At 38.8% G+C, this 21,111-nt stretch overlaps 1 protein-coding gene across 2 annotated transcripts in view; it reads right to left on the reverse strand.

Annotated features, from left to right (window-relative positions):
• Positions 1–21,111, reverse strand: part of HACL1 (2-hydroxyacyl-CoA lyase 1) — a 41,501-nt gene that overhangs the window by 13,076 nt on the left and 7,314 nt on the right. For both annotated transcript variants that reach the window (XM_060099458.1, XM_060099457.1), the window contains exons 7-12: positions 20,349–20,443; positions 18,632–18,744; positions 14,290–14,425; positions 10,522–10,627; positions 9,758–9,841; positions 8,706–8,807 (exon numbers count right to left, since the gene is read on the reverse strand). In XM_060099458.1, coding sequence (XP_059955441.1) covers positions 8,706–8,807; positions 9,758–9,841; positions 10,522–10,627; positions 14,290–14,425; positions 18,632–18,744; positions 20,349–20,443 — 636 coding nt within the window. The remainder of the gene's footprint in view (positions 1–8,705; positions 8,808–9,757; positions 9,842–10,521; positions 10,628–14,289; positions 14,426–18,631; positions 18,745–20,348; positions 20,444–21,111) is intronic.

Below are 21,111 nucleotides of genomic sequence, written 5' to 3' on the forward strand. Positions count from 1 at the left end.
ACACTACATGAACACAGAAAACTACACCCAGCTGAACCAAGATGCAGAGGAATACACAAAACAGCAAAAAAAAAAAAAAAAATCAGGAACAGCTGGAGAGGAACTTCAAGATGGAAGAAGAGTAAGACGTGGAGATCACCTTCCTCCCCACAAATACATCAGAAATACATCTACATGTGGAACAACTCCTACAGAACACCTACAGAATGCTGGCAGAAGACCTCAGACCTCCCAAAAGGGAAGAAACTTCCCACGTACCTGGGTAGGACAAAAGAAAAAAGAAAAAACAGAGACAAAAGAATGGGGATGGGACCTGAACCTCGGGGAGGGAGCTGTGAAGGAGGAAAGGTTTCCACACACTAGAAAGCCCCTTCGTGGGCAGAGACTGCGGGTGGCAGAGAGGGAAGCTTCGGAGCCACGGAGGAGAGCGCAGCAACAGGGGTGCGGAGGGCAAAGCGGAGAGATTCCCGCACAGAGGATCGGTGCTGACCAGCACTCACCAGCCCGAGAGGCTTGTCTGCTCACCTGCAGGGACGGGCGGGGGCTGGGAGCTGAGGCTCGGGCTTCGGAGGTCGGATCCCAGGGAGAGGGCTGGGGTTGGCGGCGTGAACACAGCCTGAAGGGGGCTAGTGCGCCACAGCTAGCCGGGAGGGGGTCCAGGAAAAAGTCTGGACCTGTCAAAGAGGCAAGAGACTTTTTCTTGCCCTTTGTTTCCTGGTGCGCGAGGAGAGGGGATTAAGAGCGCTGCTTAAAGGAGCTCCAGAGACGGGCGCGAGCTGTGGCTAACAGCGCGGACCCCAGAGACGGGCATGAGATGCTAAGGCTGCTACTGCAGCCACCAAGAAGCCTGTGTGCGAGCACAGGTCACTATCCACAACTCCCCTCCCAGCAGCCTGTGTGGCCTGCCACTGCCAGAGTCCCGGGATCCAGGGACACCTTCCCCGGGAGAACGCACGGCGCACCTCAGGCTGGTGCAATGTCACGCCAGCCTCTGCCGCCGCAGGCTCGCCCCGCCTCCGTGGCCCTCCCTCCCCGCGGCCGGAGTGAGCCACAGCCCCCAAATCAGCTGCTCCTTTAACCCTGTCCTGTCTGAGTGAAGAACAGATGCCCTCAGGCAACCTACACGCAGAGGTGGGTCCAAATCCAAAGCTGAACCCTGGGAGCTGTGAGAATAAAGAAGAGAAAGGGAAATCTCTCCCAGCAGCCTCAGGAGCAGCGGATTAAATCTCTACAAGCAACTTGATGTACCCTGCATCTGTGGAATACCTGAACAGACAATGAATCATCCCAAATTGAGGAGGTGAACTTTGGGAGCAATGATACACATTGTTTTTTCCCTTTTTCTCTTTTAGTGAGTGTGTATGTGTATGCTTCTGTGTGTGATTTTGTCTGTATACCTCTGCTTTTACCATTTGTCCTAGGGTGCTGTCTGGTTTTTTTTTTTTTTTTTTAGTATCCTTTTTAGCACTTGTTATCATTGGTGGATTTGTTTTTTGGTTTGGTTGCTCTCGTCTTTCTTTCTTTTTTTTTAATTACTTAAAATTTTTTTTTAATAATTATTTTTTATTTTAATTATTTTATTTTATTTTATCTTCTTCTTTCTTTTTTTTCCTCCCTTTTATTTTGAGCTGTGTGGATGACAGGCTCTTGGTGCTCCAGCCAGGCATCAAGGCTGTGCCTCTGAGATGGGAGAGCCAAGTTCAGGACATGGGTCCAAAAGAGACCTCCCAGCTCCACGTAATATCAAACGGCGAAAATCTCCCAGAGATCTCCATCTCAACAACAAGACCCAGTTCCACTCAACGACCAGTAAGCTACAGTACTGGACACCCTATGCCAAACAACTAGCAAGACAGGAACACAACCCCACCCATTAGCAGAGAGGCTGCCTAAAATCATAATAAGGCCACAGACATCCCAAAACACACCACCAGACGTGGACCTGTCCACCACAAAGACAAGATCCAGCCTCATCCACCAGAATACAGGCACTAGTCTTCTCCACCAGGAAGCATACACAACCCACTGAACCAACCGTAGCCACTGGGGATGGACACCAAAAACAACAGGAACTACGAACCTGCAGCCTGCAAAAAGGAGACTCCAAACACAGTAAGATAAGCAAAATGAGAAGACAGAGAAACACACAGCAGATGAAGGAGCAAGATAAAAACCCACCAGACCTAACAAATGAAGGGGAAATAGGCAGTCTACCTGAAAAAGAATTCAGAGTAATGATAGTAAAGATGATCCAAAATCTTGGAAATAGAATAGAGAAAATACAAGAAACATTTAACAAGGACCTAAAGAACTAAAGAGCAAACAACAGTGATGAACAACACAAAAACTAAAATTAAAAATTCTCTAGAAGGGATCAATAGCAGAATAACTGAGGCAGAAGAACAGATAAGTGACCTGGAAAATAAAATAGTGGAAATAACTACTGCAGAGCAGAATAAAGAAAAAAGAATGAAAAGAATTGAGGACAGTCTCAGAGACCTCTGGGACAACATTAAACACACCAACATTCGAATTATAGGGGTCCCAGAAGACGAAGAGAAAAAGAAAAGGACTGAGAAAATATTTGAAGAGATTATAGTTGAAAACTTCCCTAATATGGGAAAGGAAATAGTTAATCAAGTCCAGGAAGCACAGAGAGTCCCATAAATCCAAGGAGAAACACACCAAGACACATATTAATCAAACTATCAAAAACTAAATACAAAGAAAAAAATATTAAAAGCAGCAAGGGAAAAACAACAAATAACACACAAGGGAATCCCCACAAGGTTAACAGCTGATTTTTCAGCAGAAACTCTGCAAGCCAGAAGGGAGTGGCAGGACATATTTAAAGTGATGAAGGAGAAAAACCTACAACCAAGATTACCCATCAAGGATCTCATTAAGATTTGATGGAGAAATTAAAACCTTTACAGACAAGCAAAAGCTAAGAGAATTAAGCACCACCAAACCAGTCTTACAACAAATGCTAAAGGAGCTTCTCTCAGCAGGAAACACAAGAGAAGGAAAAGACCTATAATAACAAACCCAAAACAATTAAGAAAATGGTAATAGGAACATACATATCGATAATTACCTTAAATGTAAATGGATTAAATGCTCCAACCAAAAGAAATAGACTGGCTGAATGGATACAAAAACAAGACCTATATATATGCTGTCTGCAAGAGACCCACTTCAGACCTAGGGACACATAGAGACTGAAAGTGAGGGGATGGAAAAAGATACTCCATGCAAATGGAAATCAAAAGAAAGCTGGAGTAGCAATACTCATATCAGACAAAATAGACTTTAAAATAAAGACTATTACAAGACACAAAGAAGGACACTACATAATGATGAAGGGATCAATCCAAGAAGAAGATATAACAATTGTAAATATTTATGCACCCAACACAGGAGCACCTCAATACACAAGGCAAATGCTAACAGCCATAAAAGGGGAAATCGACAGTAACACAATAATAGTAGTGGACTTAAACACCCCACTTTCACTAATGGACTGATCATCCAAAATGAAAATAAATAAGGAAACACAAGCTTTAAATGATACATTAAACATGATGTACTTAATTGATATTTATAGGACATTCCATCCAAAAACAACAGAATACACTTTCTTCTCAAGTGCTCATGGGACATTCTCCAGGATAGATCATATCTTGGGTCACATTTCAAGCTTGGTAAATTTAAGAAAACTGAAATCGTGTCAAGTATCTTTTTTGACCACAACATTATGAGACTAGATATCAATTCCAGGAAAAAAATCTGTAAAAAATGAAAACACATGGAGGCTAAACAATACACTACTAAATAACCAAGAGATCATTGAAGAAATGAAAGAGGAAATAAAAAAATACCTAGAGACAAATGACAATGAAAACACAACCACCCAAAACCTACAGGATGCAGCAAAAGCAGTTCTAAGAGGAAAGTTTATAGCAATACAATCTTACCTCAAGAAACAAGAAACATCTCAAATAAACAACCTAAACTTACACCTAAAGCAATTAGAGAAAGAAGAACAAAAAACCCCCAAAGTTAGCAGACGAAAGAAATCATAAAGATCAGATCAGAAATCAATGAAAAAGAGATAAAGGAAACGACAGAGAAGATCAATAAAACTAAAAGCTGGTTCTTTGAGAAGATAAGCAAAATTGATAAGCCATTAGCCAGACTCATGAAGAAAAAAAGGGAGAAGACCCAAATCAACAGAATTAGAAATGAAAAAGGAGAAGAAACAACTGACACTGCAGAAATACAAAGGATCATGAGAGACTACTACAAGCAACTATATGCCAATAAAATGGACAACCTGCAAGAAATGGACAAATTCTTAGAAATGCACAACACTTTGGAGACTGAACCAGGAAGAAACAGAAAATATGAATAGACCAATCACAAGCACTGAAATTGAAAGTGTGATTAAAAATCTTCCAAGAAACAAAAGCCCAGGACCAGATGGCTTCACAGGCAAATTCTATCAAACATTTAGAGAAGAGCTAACACCTCTCCTTATCAAACTCTTCCAAATATAGCAGAGGGAGGAACATTCCCAAACTCATTATATGAGGCCACCATCACCCTGATACCAAAACCAGACAAAGATGTCACAAAGAAAGAAAACTACAGGCCAATATCACTGATGGAACATAGATGCAAAAATCCTCAACAAAATACTAGCAAACAGAATCCAACAGCACATTACAAGGATCATACACCATGATCAAGTGGGGTTTATTCCAGGAATCTTCAATATATGCAAATCAATCAATGTGATACACCATATTAACAAATTGAAGGAGAAAAACCATATGTTCATCTCAATAGATGCAGAGAAAGCTTGTGACAAAATTCAACACCTATTTATGATAAAAACCCTGCAGAAAGTAGGCATAGAGGGAACTTTCCTCAACATAATAAAGGCCATATATGACAAACCCACAGCCAACATTGTCCTCAATGGTGAAAAACTGAAACCATTTCCACTAAGATCAGGAACAAGACAAGGTTGCCCACTCTCACCACTATTATTCAACATAGTTTTGGAAGTTTTAGCCACAGCAATCAGAGAAGAAAAAGAAACAAAAGGAACCCAAATTGGGAAAGAAGAAGTAAAGCTGTCACTGTTTGCAGATGACATGATACTACACATAGAGAATCCTAAAGATGCTACCAGAAAACTACTAGAGCTAATCAATGAATTTGGTAGAGTAGCAGGATACAAAATTAATGCACAGAAATGTCTTGCATTCCTATACACTAATGATGAAAAATCTGAAAGTGAAATTAGGAAAACACTCCCATTTACCATTGCAACAAAAAGAATAAAATTTCGAGGAAAAAACCTACCTAAGGAGACAAAAGACCTGTATGCAGAAAATTATAAGACACTGATGAAAGAAATTAAAGATGATACAAATACATGGAGAGATATACCATGTTCTTGGATTGGAAGAATCAACATTGTGAAAATGACTATACTACCCAAAGCAATCTACAGATTCAATGCAATCCTTATCAAACTACCACTGGCACTTTTCACAGAGCAAGAACAAAAAATTTCACAATTTGTATGGAAACACAAAAGACCTTGAATAGCCAAAGCAATCTTGAGAAAGAAAAACGGAGCTGGAGGAATCAGGCTCCTTGGGTTCAGACTATACTACAAAGCTACAGTAATCAAGACAGTATGGTACTGGCACAAAAACAGAAAGATAGATCAATGGAACAGGATAGAAAGCCCAGAGATAAACCCACGCACATATGATCACCTTATCTTTGATAAAGGAGGCAAGAATATACAGTGGAGAAAAGACAGCCTCTTCAACAAGTGGTGCTGGGAAAATTGGACAACTACATGTAAAAGAATGAAATTAGAACACTCCCTAACACCATACACAAAAATAAACTCAAGGGCTTCCCTGGTGGCACAGTGGTTGAGAGTCCACCTGCCGTTGCAGGGGACATGGGTTCATGCCCCGGTCCGGGAAGATCCCATATGCCGTGGAGTGGCTGGGCCCGTGAGCCATGGCCACTGAGCCTGTGCATCCGGAGCCTGGGCTCCTCAACGGGAGAGGCCACAACAGTGAGAGGCCCGTGTACCACAAAAAAAACCAAAAACAAACAAACAAACAAAAACCTCAAAATGGATTAAAGACCTACATGTAAGGCCAGACACTATCAAACTCTTAGAGGAAAACATAGGCAGAACACTCTACGACACATATCACAGCACAGATCCTTTTTGACCCACCTCCTAGAGAAATGGAAATAAAAACAAAAATAAACAAATGGGACCTAATGAAACTTAAAAGCTTTTGCACAGCAAAGGAAACCATAAACAAGAACGAAAAGAGAACCCTCAGAATGGGAGAAAATATTTGCATATGAAGCAACTGACAAAGAATTAATCCCCAAAATTTATAAGCAGCTCATGCAGCTCCATATGAAAGAAACAAACAACTGAATCCAAAAATGGGCAGAAGACCTAAACAGACATTTCTCCAAAGAAGATATACAGATTGCCAACAAACACATGAAAGAATGCTCAACATCATGAATCATTAGAGAAATGCAAATCAAAACTACAGTGAGATATCATCTCACACCAGTCAGAATGGCCATCATCCAAAAATCTACAAACAATAAATGCTGGAGAGGGTGTGGAGAAAAGGGAACCCTCTTGCACTGTTGGTGGGAATGTAAATTGATACAGCCACCATGGAGAACAGTATGGAGGTTCCTTAAAAAACTAAAAGTAGAACTACCATACGACCCAGCAATCCCACTACTGGGCATATACCCTGAGAAAACCATAATTCAAAAAGAGTCATGTACCACAATGTTCACTGCAGCCCTATTTACAATAGCCACGACATGGAAGTAACCTAAGTGTCCATCAACAGATGAAGGGATAAAGAAGATGTGGCACATATATACAATGGAATATTACTCAGCCATAAAAAGAAATGAAATTGATTTATTTGTAGTGAAGTGGATGGACCTGGAGTCTGTCATACAGATTGAAGTAAGTAAGAAAGATAAAAACAAATACCGTATGCTAACACATATATATGGAATCTAAAAAAGAAAAAAAAATGGTCATGAAGAACCTAGGGGCAAGACAGGAATAAAGACACAGACCTACTAGAGAATGGACTTGAGGATATGGGAGGGGGAAGGTTAAGCTGGGACAAAGTGAGAGAGTGGCATGGACATATATACACTACCAAATGTAAAATAGCTAGCTAGTGGGAAGCAGCTGCATAGCACGGGGAGATCAGCTCGGTGCTTTGTGACCACCTAGAGGGGTGAGATAGGGAGGGTGGGAGGGAGGGAGACACAAGAGGGAAGAGATATGGGGATATATGTATATGTATAACTGATTCACTCTGTTATAAAGAAGAAACAAACACATCACTGTAAAGCAATTACACTCCAATAAAGATGTTAAAAAAAATCAGGAACAACTTTTCTCACAATCAAAGAGAAAACACTATCCATATACAAAGACTTTAAACAAAAATTGCCAAATCCTGCAGAAGTGGCTCATTTTAGTGCTAACAGTGGATGGTTTGGTAGTTTCATACATTACTATAAATTTCAAAGCCTTCAGCTGTCAGGTAGAGCCATGAGTGCAGATGAGGAAGCTGCAAAAGAATTTCCAGCAGTGATACAAAAGTTAATTGAAAAAGAAAGCTACAAATGGTCTCACTAACATAAAATGAAATTAAATGAAATGAAATAAATGTGAGGGGATGGATGTGTTAATTAACTAGATGGGGTGAACTCTTTCACAGTGTGTTTATCAATGCACCATGATGTACCTTTAAATATGTTACAATTTTATACGTCAATTACACCTCCATAGGGACTTCCCTGGTGGCTCAGTGCTTAAGAATCAGCTGTGAGCCCTGGTCCGGGAAGATCCCACATGTCGCAGAGCGACTAAGATCGTGCATCACAGCTACTGAGCCTGCGCTCTAGAGTCCATGAGCCACAACTACTGAGCCCACGTGCCACAACTACTGAAGCCCAAGCACCTAGAGCCCGTGCTCCACAACAAAGAGAAGTCACCACAATGAGAAGCCCATGCACCCAACAAAGAGTAGGCCCCTCTCTCCACAACTAGAGAAACCCCACGCACAGCAACAAAGACCCAATGTGGCCATAAATAAATAAATAAATAAATTGAAAAAAAATTATACCTCAGTAAAGTGGAAATTTTAAAAAAAAGAAAAAGGTGGCTATACATTAGATCAAATTTTTAGTTTTGATGAAACATCTGTCTATTATAAATGCATGCCTTGGTGGACTTATATCTTACAGGACAAACATGCCCCAACATGCCCCAGGATTTAAGGTTCCAAAAGATCTCTTGTGATTTGGTGCCAAGGTCAAACTGAGGACAAGGAGCCACACCCACCCACATTGGCTCTTACGACTCTGTCCAATGTCAGATCCCCTCTTTCCACCGCTTCACAGTAACTCACGAGCTATAACCTTCCCAATGCCCACTTCCACAAGAAACTTCAGGTGTCATATTTATTGTAATACATATATGAATGTGTGTGTGTGTATCTTACACGTTATGATTTTAGGAATGCAAATGTCATGCTATGACAGAACTAACCGAACCATGGACCTGAAGCATTCTTGAGTTTCAGTGGGTCCCATATTACCTTGGATAAAGCTTCATTGCTCTTCATTTTTTCTCTCAGAATTTTCCACCACTTGCTCTCAGGTGGATACTGCCATGGTGTTTTATCAAATTGTTCTAAAATCTAAAAAAACAGAAACTTTTTCTTTCCTTTTTGAAAATAAACTTAAATCATATTAGCATAAAAATCTCTTCTAAAAAAGACAACACAGCTACACTATCCTACCTTTCACATCACTCATACTCTGTTTTTCCTCTGAGCAGTAAACAACTGATAGAAGATAAATAAGTACCACGGAAAGCTTCTGCTTGGTTCAGTGACGACTTCTACCAGAAATTGGGATCCCATAAGACAAAGAAGAACTGTAACCCCCTCCATACTTCACAGGCAAGGGGGCTTGCAAGCCTTCCTCTGCCTCTGACAACAGAAGGAAAATCACCCTGCCAAAGAACCCCTGGAAGAAGACTCATAGCCCCAATACCTGGGGATTCCCATGATACAGACCAAATGCTCCAGAGTGTTTTAATATTGGGGATTACATCCTAATTTTGTATAATCATGATAATGATACCAATTTGTATCCAAAGTCATGTGACAAATGTGCCTATATTTTATCTGTCACAGTGAAGTGTATAAATTATATACAAATAATAAGAATCTGGATAAGTCACTGATTACAGTTTGAAGAGTAAAAATCTCTTTATTGCCTAAAGAAATACTAAGTTAGATTTTTTCCAGTACATAAAGCCATTTCTTGGCTGTAAGTTCAGTTCCTCTGGAAGCTGTATTATAGTCTTTCAGATACCTGAAATCAGTTTGCCGACTGAATGCCTTTAAATTTTCAATCACCTTTCAAAAATGCTTAACTTACCCACATACAAATTATCTATACATAAGGAGTTGGATTTACCAAGTTCCATAGTTATATTTAAGAATAGCTTTCCACCATAAATTTTATTTAAAATAGATATTAATAGACCTGTCACCAAGTGAATCAAGATTGAAACATTTTCAAGAACTGACTTCCCTAAAGACCAAGCCACATAAACTAAAACCCAGGCAAAAGCTCTCACCTGTTTAGTGACAGCATTTATGTCTCCTAGCAAGGTCACAGCAGGTCTTACATTATTCCCCAACTCTTCTGCACAGATATCAACCTAAAAAAGAGGCAAGGCTAAAGAACAAGCTGTGTTTATTCTTAAAAATCTTTAAGACAATAAATGGACTGTGCATGTTACACATAAGCATATGATTAAGATTTGATATTCAAGAAGTACCTTGATAAAAGTATAAATCCGCGGAACTATATGAGTATCATAGCTAGTATAGAAACCTCACTATCACTTCAAGAAGTAAAATTGCTGTGTCAGTTAGGCTTGAACATTTAAAATTTTATTAAACCTTGTGTAATTGTTCATTTAAAAAAAAAAAAAGAAACCTCACTATCTTCCCTCATTTTAAAATCTACTCCGGGGACTTCCCTGGTGGCGCAGTGGTTAAGAATCCGCCTGCCAATGCAGGGGATGTGGGTTCGAGCCCTGGTCCAGGAAGATTCCACACGTCAAGAAGCAACTAAGCCCATGGGGCACAACTACTGATCCTGCGCTCTAAAGCCCACGAACCACAACTACTGAGCCTGCGTACAACAACTCCTGAAGCCTGTGCGCCTAGAGCCTGTACTCCACAATAAGAGAAGCCACTGCAATGAGATGCCCGCGCACCGCAATGAAGAGTAGCCCCCGCTCGCCACAACTAGAGAAAGCCCAAGTGCAGCAATGAAGACCCAATGCAGCCAAAAATCAATCCATCAATCAATTAATCTCTCCTCTTTGAGTACCTGGATAAACTTCACATCTGGCTGATATCTTGGAGGCAGTCCAAAATGTAAAATCCAATTTAATCTGGCACCAAATAACACAATTACATCAGCAAATTGCAAAGCCCTATTAAAAAGAAAAATCTGATATAACAAAAGTGATATCTACATTCTTATTTGAATTATTCTAAAGTATTTGGAAAAGTCTAAATAACTTGGATCTTGTACTGTTCTTGAGAATCAGCTTATATGGTAAATTTGATCTTTCAAACTGAAATAATTTATGAAGCCATTCTATTTAAATGGTAATCCAAAAGATGAAATAAGTAGAAAATACTACCATAAGACTTTATCTAACTCTATATGGTTTATTACTTTTTTTATCATTAGAAAAATTAATACAAGTATACTGTAGATAATCTGGAAAAAGCAGAAAAGTATAAAGAAAAAGCCAAAATCTCCCAATAATACTATCAACTTATAAACTATTATTAATATCCTGGCATAATTTCATCTAGTCTTTTTTTCTATGCATGTGTATTTTTATATAGTTGAGCTTATATACTAAATGTCTCATGCACTTTTGCTTATCATAAATGCTTTCCTTTATCATTAAGTTCTTCTTAAATACAAATTTTAAAGGCTACACATTTTGTTGAACACAAATTTATTTCACCTCTTCTCAATTGCTGGATATTTTCTTTGTTATTAACAGTACTGGGTTGCACATCTTTATTTGGATCTTAATATATACTTCATATTGATTCCTTGAAGCAGATATTTTTATGATGATTGATTCACATTCCCCAACTGCTTTAAAAAAATGTTACACCAAGTATATTTCTAATAGTTTTATATATATTAGTATTTTTGTCAATATAACTTCAAGTTTTTGATATTTACTTTGATATCTACTCTGATATTAATAACCCTTGCTTTCATTTTGTTTACCTCATACATCTTTGCTTGCTTTTACACTGTATCATTTTGTTTCAGATGTGGCTCTAATGATGCATACAACTGTCATTATTGTTGATCCAATTGAAATGTCATGCCTTTTTCCAGGATAATTTTTATTATAACTGCCGTGGGTTTTCTTTTTTCTACTTTTTGGCTATTTCCCATTTTTCTTATCTTTTGCCCAAAGAAGATCTGTTTGGTTTTTTTTTTTTCGCTTTTATCTTCTGCAGTGGCTTATGCTATTTTTCACAGAAATTCAGTTATTATTTCAACTATATAGTCAAAAAAGCTATCCTCATATACTGTTTTGGTCCTGTGGGACCCAATTTAACTAACAGATAAAAACTGAAAATGGAAGGATAGATTTGCTTATAGATACTCCAAAACCCTTGAAATTGTTGATACAATTATTTACAGCCCCGTACAACCTTTTTTATATTATTAATGTCATTAATATTATCTTCTTAAAATTCAACAGGAATGAAGATAAACTTCAGCTCAACCCAAGTTAAAGTATATTAAAAGAAAAAAACAGTGTAATAATTAATTTGGCTACTGTACAATGTATACTAATATGAAAAAAGTAAATGTATAAGCTTATTAAAATAGCATTAAATGAACAACATTAAAGATTGAACAGCAAACATGACATTTAAAAACCCCTCAAAATTAATTTAGTGTGTGCATGACAACATGAAAATTACCAAATGTAGAACAGTGGTAAACTGTGGAGAGGGAGGGAGGAAATGGAATCAGGTAAGATATGCAGGGACTACAAACAAATCTGTAAGTTTTTGTTTCTTAAAAAAAAAACTTAAAGCAACAGCATACTACTTAATACTATATTTGATAAAGTTGAGTGGTAGTTACATAGTGCTCATTAAATTATTCTCTCGTTTGTATATTTATAATATTTCATAATAAAGAAATTAAAAGAAAAAAATACATGGTTTATCAGAAAGTGTGTTTTAAAAATTTAAAAAGAAGAGGTGCTTCCCTGGCGGTCCAGTGGATAGACTCCAAGCTCCCACTGCAGGGGGCATGGGTTTGATCCCTGCTTGGGGACTAAGATGCCGCATGTGGCAGGGCAAAAAAAAAAAAAAAAAAAACAGTAAAAAGAATGAGGTGAAGTCAATTAAAAAAAAAAAATCTAAGAAGACACTTCCAGTGCCAGCCAAGGCTGGGTAATCCCACTCCAGCCGAGCTCTCCCACTGATACAGTGGAAACTCTGAACAAACTATAAAAGGCAACTACCTGAGGCTTCTGAAAAGTAAACAACAGTAGGTGGACTGGGATGAGATCAAAGAAGTGACCCATGCAGGTGGTGAGTTTTTAAGGTTTTCCCCTCTTTTATCTCTTCGCTTTGATTCAGAGCAGTTCTAGCTGCAGAACTAAAGGAAAGTAAAAACTTGGAGAGAAACCGTGTCTTTTGGGCCAGAAGATCAGGAAAAGGGACCCTGCATGCCTGAGAGCATGGGGAGAAAGCTCCAAAATTTTCTTTTTCTCTATTTCTCTCTCACAGCTGTGCTCTGAGGGCAGCACAGCGGCACTGGGGTAAGTCCTAAGTAGCTAAAATCCCAAGAGAAACTTCATTTTTCAGGCAAGAGGAACTGGGAAAAGGGGCCCCTGTGGTCTGGAGAGTATGGGGGCATCCCCCTTATCTTTCATCTTTCTTTTTTTTCCTGCCACTTTGCCTCAAAGGCAGCACCTGTTGTGTGGTACGATAAGGTAGCAGCAAGGGCCAGGAAAAGGGACTCTGGGAAATGGGTGGGCTATGTCTTAAGAGAGAAAAGGAATCCCTAGTTCTGGATATGAACCAGCATGTTTATATCCAGAACTGGGGCTGGGGCTCACCCCTGGGCTAGGCATGTGTGGACAGACCCAAAGGAGCATAGTAAAGTCTTTGGAAATCAACTGACCCTGGAACCATGCTCACAGTGAGTGAGTCAGAACCTGCACTCTGAATCTAACCAAGCTAACTGCTTGCTAAAACAAACAAACAAAGTCAACATTTTATAGAGGATTTTGGTATGGCCTAGAATCTCACAACACAGTATTCAAAATTCTAGGATACAATCCAAAACTACTCAAAACACAAAGAACCAGAAAAATGTAACCGATTTCAAAAGAAAATAAATGAATAGATGCCAATTGTACTGATGACCCAGATGTTAGAATCAGTAAACACATACTTTAAATCAGCTATTATAACTATGTTCCATAAGGTAAACAAAAATACTCTTGAAATAAATGGGAAGATAAACGTTCTCAGCAGAGAAACAGAACATATATAAAGTAGACAAAAGGATTAAAAAGAATTAAACAGTTATTCAGGGACCTATGGGACAATATCAACATGCCTAATATTTGTGTTACTCCAGAAAGGAGAAAGAGATTGGTGTAAAAAAAAAATTTGAAGGAATAATGGCCAAAAACTTTCCAAATTTGGTGAAAGGTATCAATGTACAGATTCAAGAAGACTAGAGAACCCCAAACAGGATAAACTAAAAGAAAACTGTGTCCAGACGCATCATAATCAAAATGCTGAGAAACAAAGATTAAAAAAAAGTTCTGGAAGGAGCCACAGAAAGACAAATACGTCGGCGGACAGAGATTCAAATGACTACAGATTTCTCATCTGAAACCATGAGAGTCAGGAGATAGAGGATAACATCTTTAAAGTGTTGAAAAGTCTAAAAAGAAACAGATGTGCTTAAAATTACATGATTCTTTCAGAACTTCTCCTAGATTCATTAAAGTCACAAAATAATTTAAATTAGCCTGGAATCTGCCAAGCCATTGTATTTAAAATCTAGAGCGCCACGTACCTGGATCTGGCAGCACCTACACAGTTTGGATGGTTGTCAGGGACAACACCCTTTCCCATGGGGGTGGGCAGAAATGGCAATTTACATTGCTCCACCAATTTCCTGATACTCTCCTCTGCACAGGCATAAGCAGCACCTACAAGAAATTGAAATGTATTGGACAAGTCAGTTAAGCTCCAGACACTGTGACCCTTAAAACAGTTCATGTGCAATTGCTTTTAGAACTTCTCAAACATTCTCCTGCTCAGGGCTTAAACTCAAAACAAATTGTGACTATGGTTTTTGTTTGTTTTTTGGCCACACCGCGCGGCATGTAGGATCTTAGTTCCCTGAACAGGGATCAAACCTGTGCCCCTGCAGTGGAAGCACAGAGTCTTAACCCCTGGACCACCAGGGAAGTCCTGTGACTATGGTTTTTACCTTTGGTATTTTAAAATGTTTAAGAAGGCAATAGTTCTAATTTCCCCCCCAAGTAATATTATCAATTATTCTGAAAGATGTCTACCCCCAAACAAAAGCTGCACTTCACATCTCTTGCTGCTCTTTTTTTTTTTTTTTTTTTTTTTCTTTTTGCGGTATGCGGGCCTCTCACCGTTGTGGCCTCTCCCGTTGCGGAGCACAGGCTCCGGATGCGCAGGCCCAGCGGCCATGGCTCACGGGCCCAGCCGCTCCGCGGCATATGGGATCCTCCCAGATCGGGGCACGAACCCGTATCCCCTGCATCGGCAGGCGTACTCTCAACCACTGCGCCACCAGGGAGGCCCTCTTGCTGCTCTTAATTGTCAGTTCTATGCTACCTTCCTACAGGATTACTACTCACAGTTCCCTGGACACACATCTACTGGTAGGCGCAGGTAGGAGAGGAAGGACTCTGCCCTGACAGGGAAGAGCAACCTCACACGTTGCTCCCCACCACCAGCTAACCAGGACTGCACCGTCATCTAGTCTGTGTATGGAAATTCTAACAAGGGGCCTACGTTTCTAAAGCTCTGTAGATCGCTTCATAGGCTCTATAATCCTGTGATCACAACCGGACTAACTCGAATGGGTCACATCATTTGTTTTTACAGTTGTGTGCCTGCAGAATAACCATATGCTTTATGCCCTCAATGGCACTGAAAACAACTTACTGTTTGAATATAGAAATGATTTCGAGGGAGACGCAAGAGGGAAGAGATATGGGAACATATGTATATGTATAACTGATTCACTTTGTTATAAAGCAGAAACTAACACACCATTGTAAATCAATTATACTCCAATAAAGATGTTTAAAAAAAAAAAGAAATGATTTTGTTTTAATGTCATCAAGGTCATCGTTTTAGCTATTTAACTTTATGCTCTTTTTCAGGGTTAGTAGAATATTACACCATATCCAGAACTTATAATTCTCTACTGAGTCTCAGTAAATAGTATAGTATAGTATAGTATGTTCAGATTCAATTTAATGCTCCCCCCTATAAAACAACCTTAGAATCTTTTGTCATCCATGTAGGATGAAAAATAATCCCTTTTTTTTAATCCAGAAAGTTTCCTTGTATTCTACTTCTTGCCTCAGCATTTGTCCATTCAGTTCCCTCTTCCTGGACTGCGTGGATTCCCTGTGTCCACTCAGTGACCGGTCCACCCATTTTTTCAAGGGGTGGCTACAGTGTCATCTCTTCTGAACGGTCTTTCCACACCACCTACACGAGAACATTGTTGCTGCTTCCCCTGGGAATCCACCTCAGCTCTCTATACACATCCCACTTATTTGTGACCAGGTCTGTCTACTTATAAGTAGGAACCATTATTTCTCTATATACCCCACAAATGTTTTCTATAATCCCTGCCTTATCATAAGGACTCATTAAATGGTGGTTAAAGGAAGTACAAAAACTAGCATCCACTGAGCTCTTTCTATTATTTTGTTGTTTAATTTTAACAGTACTGTTGAGGTAGCTAATCTCTATTTTACAAGTGAGGTAACTGAGACTCAAAGCAGTTTTTGCCAAGGTCACAGAGCTAATATATCACATAGCTGTACACAACTCAGCTCTGACTTCAATTTTTTTCTGTTGTCCACCGTTTTCACTAAAACTGTTTTTGGTTTCTATGTAGTTATCTCCTAAGTAGTTGATAAATGATTAGCATGGTCATAGATGATTCATAGCCCCTTTAGGTCTAGAACATATAATGGATACTATAATAAATTGCTGACATGCGTATAAATTGGTACAATACCTTGGGAGAAAGCAATTGGACAATATGTTCCAAAGGCCTTAAAATATGAATACATTTTAACTTAGTTAATGTTCTTTCTGGGAATCTATCTTATATCCTAAATATGGAAAAAGCTTTAAGTACAAACGAGTCTGTTGCAGCTATTCTAAACACAAACAAAAACTGGCAAAGATTTAAATATTTGCCAGTAAAGTATTAGTATAGACATGAATGGACATTAAAAATTATATTTGGGAAAAAAATTTAAGACCATGAGAAAATGTTATCCTAATGTTAAATGAATTAAGTATAATACGAAACTGTCTAATAGAGTGGCCATTTGACTCAGCAATCCCACTCCTAGGTACATACTGAAGAGAACTGAAAACATACATCCATACAAACATCTGTACATGAATGTTCATAGCGACATTTTTCACAGTAGTTCAAAAGTGGAAACATCCCAAATGTCCATCAACTATGAATGGATTAAATTAAATGTGGTATATCTATACAATGGAATAATAATAATAACTATGAATTATATTTATTATTATATTATATATAATTATAGTAAATATATTATCATCATTATTATTCAGCAATAAAAAGAAATGATGTACTGATACATGCTATAACGTGGATGAACCTTGAAAACATTACGCTAAATCAAAAAGGTCAGTCACAAAGGACCATACATTATATGATTCTATTTAAAAGAAGTGTCCAAATAGGCAAATCTATAGAGACAGAAAATAGATTCACAGTTGCCTGGGGCAGAGGGCTAAGGAGGTTTGGGGTGACAGTTAAGGGATGTGGGATTTGGGGGAGGGTAATGACAATATTCTAAAATTGATTGTGGTGACGGCTGCACAACTTTGTAAATATACCAAAAGATATTAGATTGTATACTTAAAAAAAAACTGTCTAGGGCTTCCCTGGTGGCGCAGTGGTTGAGAGTCCGCCTGCCGATGCAGGGGACACGGGTTCGTGCTCCGGTCCGGGAAGATCCCACATGCCGCGGAGCAGCTGGGCCCGTGAACCATGGTTGCTGAGCCTGCGCGTCCGGAGGCTGTGCTCCGCAACGGGAGAGGACACAGCAGTGAGAGGCCCGCGTACCGCAAAAAATAAACAAACAAACAAACAAACAAAAAACTGTCTATACAGTATGATCACAATGTATAAAATATAAATGCAAAAAGGAATACAAAAGTACTACATGTTAAAATGATCTTCTTTGGATGAAGGGATTTCTTCTTTCTAATCTTCTGGATTTTCCAAATTTTTAATAATATTCATGTGTAAGTGGTTGAGAGTCCGCCTGCCGATGCAGGGGATACGGGTTCGTGCCCCGGTCTGGGAGGATCCCATATGCCGCGGAGCGGCTGGGCCCGTGAGCCATGGCCGCTGAGCCTGCGCGTCCGGAGCCTGCGCGTCCGGAGCCTGTGCTCCGCAACGGGGGAGGCCACAACAGTGAGAGGCCCGCATACCGCAAAAAAAAAAAAAAAAAAAAAAAAAAATAATATTCATGTGTAATCTTCATAATGGAAAAAAACACATTTTATTCATAAGAAATGTAACAGGGACTTCCCTGGTGGCGCAGTGGTTACGAATCCGCCTGCCAATGCAGGGGACACGGGTTCAATCCCTGGTCTGGGAAGATCCCATACGCCAAGGAGCAACTAAGCCCGTGTGCCACAACCACTTAAGTCTGTGTGCCTAGAGCCCACGAGCCACAGCTGAGCCCAAGTGCCACAACTACTGAAGCCCGTGCGCCTAGAGCCCATGATCTGCAACAAGAGAAGCCACCACAATGAGAAGCCTGTACACCACAACGAAGAGTAGCCCCCACTCGACACAACTAGAGGAAGCCCACGTTCAGCAACGAAGACCCAACACAGCCAAAAATAAATAAACTAAATAAATTTACAAAAAAAAGAAATGTAATAGGTGATATTCCAGGCATTCTAGAATAATTCTATGATTTCAAAACCAATAAATAATGCTAAATGAATAAAGAGAATTTTTATTCCAATTTCAACCATTAGAGCCGATGCTAATAAATAATGAAGACAATTTCTAAACAGAATCAGCATTCTTTTGAAAGCCCAGCAAGATTTAGAGTTCCATTCAATGCTACCTTTCCCGATGATAAGAAGGGGCTGTTTGGCATTCCTAATAACAGATGCTGCCATACATACAGCAGAGCTTTCTGCCATACTAACAGGAGGTGGCATGCAGCACTCCACGTACCTGGAAATAAAGAGCCCTGTTAATTAGGAGGCCAACTTTTAAACTTTTTTATTGTGAAAATATCAAATACATAAAAAGGTAGAAAAAATAGTATAATAAACTCCATATGCCCACCCTGTAAATTCAACTACTAATATTTTACCACATTTGCTTCACACATACACACATAAATATACATATACATTTCTTCCTAAACCATTTGACAGTAGATTACCACAGTAAGACTTAAAAATTAAAAGATAAAGACTTTCTCCCATGTAACCATAATATCCTTATCATACCTGGTAAATTAATATTTATTCCCTAAGATCATCTAACAACCAAAGGAGCAATTCACTGACAGGAAATCTGAGTTAATGGCTTCACACTGACGTAGTAGTTGTTGTAGTAATAATAAAAAACATACTAAAAGTTAATATTTCATACCTACTATGTGCCATTTATCCTTATTTAATTTTCAAAATAATGAGATTAGGTATTACCATTATCTCTGTTTCACTACTGTGAAAAAAAAAAAACTCAAAAAGTAGGTAACTTGCCTGGGGTCCCCAGATGGCATGTGGCAAAGACTGGATTGAAATCGGTTTTTCTGTCTCCAAAGTCCATGCTTTTAACTGCCTCACTATATTTCCACTCACTGAGTAACTCAATATTTTAGTACCACAATATGCATTAGTAAAAGAAATATTAAATATTAAAACTGTCACAGTTAAGCATTTCTAGACACCAACTCCTCAGTGTTTTAGTTCATTTATCTTAATTAATAAACATCATACTGTACAAAACTTGGGCATATAATACCAAAAAAGGACATCCAAATCTTTACAAAAATTTTAAAGAAGGCTTACAGAGTTAACTTACCTAAGGCACATCTCCCCCCAACCCCAATAATATTATTTTGATTGTCATGTTCAGGTATTATGAAGAATAGATGTCCTTTTTGTCTGACTCTCCCAAATGGAAACCTCTACTTGGTTCTGAGTGAACAGAAATGCCCACTGTCTCTCTGTAGTCACTAGGTCCATGACAGCAGGAATGTGCTAAATGGTACTCAGGGTGATGCATTAACCCAAGTACCCATCCTTACCAGGTGTGACTTAGATACCAGTCTGTTGTACTTAATGTTCACTCAGTGTTTATTTATGGAATAAGGGAACTTGGCAAATCATAGTAACATCTGGTGTTGAAATATTTTTAAATCACAGAGACAGACTAAAATTTTTTATGCTGAGTTCTTACTAGAACTATTTGAAAATTACTATTTTTCAATAGTCACTTCATCTCTTGGTTTATACCATGAAGACTCTAAGTAACCATACTACATGAGGATTAGTTTTTTATGGTTACTGAAAGAATAATTTCAAATGAGGAGTTTGGGAAGCTCCAAGTATTTGATTTAGTAATTAAACCCCAAAATAATTCCTAAATAATGCCATTTTAATTAAGAGAATTAAGCCCTTTGGCCAGGATTCAGTTTAATTACTAGATCTTCAAAAGTTAAGACAAATTGAAGATTAACTTATAAACTGTTAGGTAAATTCTTTTTAAAAGGTAAGCATTATGGTAACACAATTAAGAAAGAACACCAGTTAACTATTACTCACCTTATAGAATTCACATTCACCTGGAGGTTCACAAAATCTGCAGGTATGTCAACATAGCAAGCACCTGGACGACCATAAATACTGCTTCTCACTGCCTAAGTTCATTACAAATGGAAGAAAATATTTTAAAAATCTCAATCCTTATTATCACATTCCACTCAAAGATAATTTAAAATTGTGAAATGAACACTATTTTGATTTTTCTAGACATCCTTAGTTGATGCAACATCCTTAGAAGTAACCAATTTTAATTACATTGAAATGCCCTCTATTGATTCTATATATTTTATTTTATTTTATTTTATTTTATTTTTTATTATTATTTTTTTTTGCGGTATGCGGGCCTCTCACTGCTGTGGCCTCCCCCGTTGCGGAGCACAGGCTCCGGACGCGCAGGCTCAGCGGCCATGGCTCACGGGCCCAGCCGCTCCGCGGCATATGGGATCCCCCCAGACCGGGGCACGAACCCGTATCCCCTGCATCGGCAGGCGGACTCTCAACCACTTGCGCCACCAGGGAGGCCCTCTATATATTTTTAAAGATATTTTTGTTTAAAAGGGGAGAGGTAAGAAAAAAATACACACTTAGGGCTTTAAAATTCATTTTCTATGACACTTTAGTCCTAGAAATTATTTACTAGGTTCTGCCTGCCAAGTCTTTACTCTATAACATTACTTTCACCTGCTTCCTAATCCTAATGATTTGGCAAAGGTTTCAGAAACTGTGATGTTGTTACATGTATCAAATGGTTTCTATAACACAT

Source organism: Mesoplodon densirostris, chromosome 5, assembly GCF_025265405.1.
Source record: "Mesoplodon densirostris isolate mMesDen1 chromosome 5, mMesDen1 primary haplotype, whole genome shotgun sequence".
Lineage (NCBI taxonomy): Eukaryota > Metazoa > Chordata > Mammalia > Artiodactyla > Ziphiidae > Mesoplodon > Mesoplodon densirostris.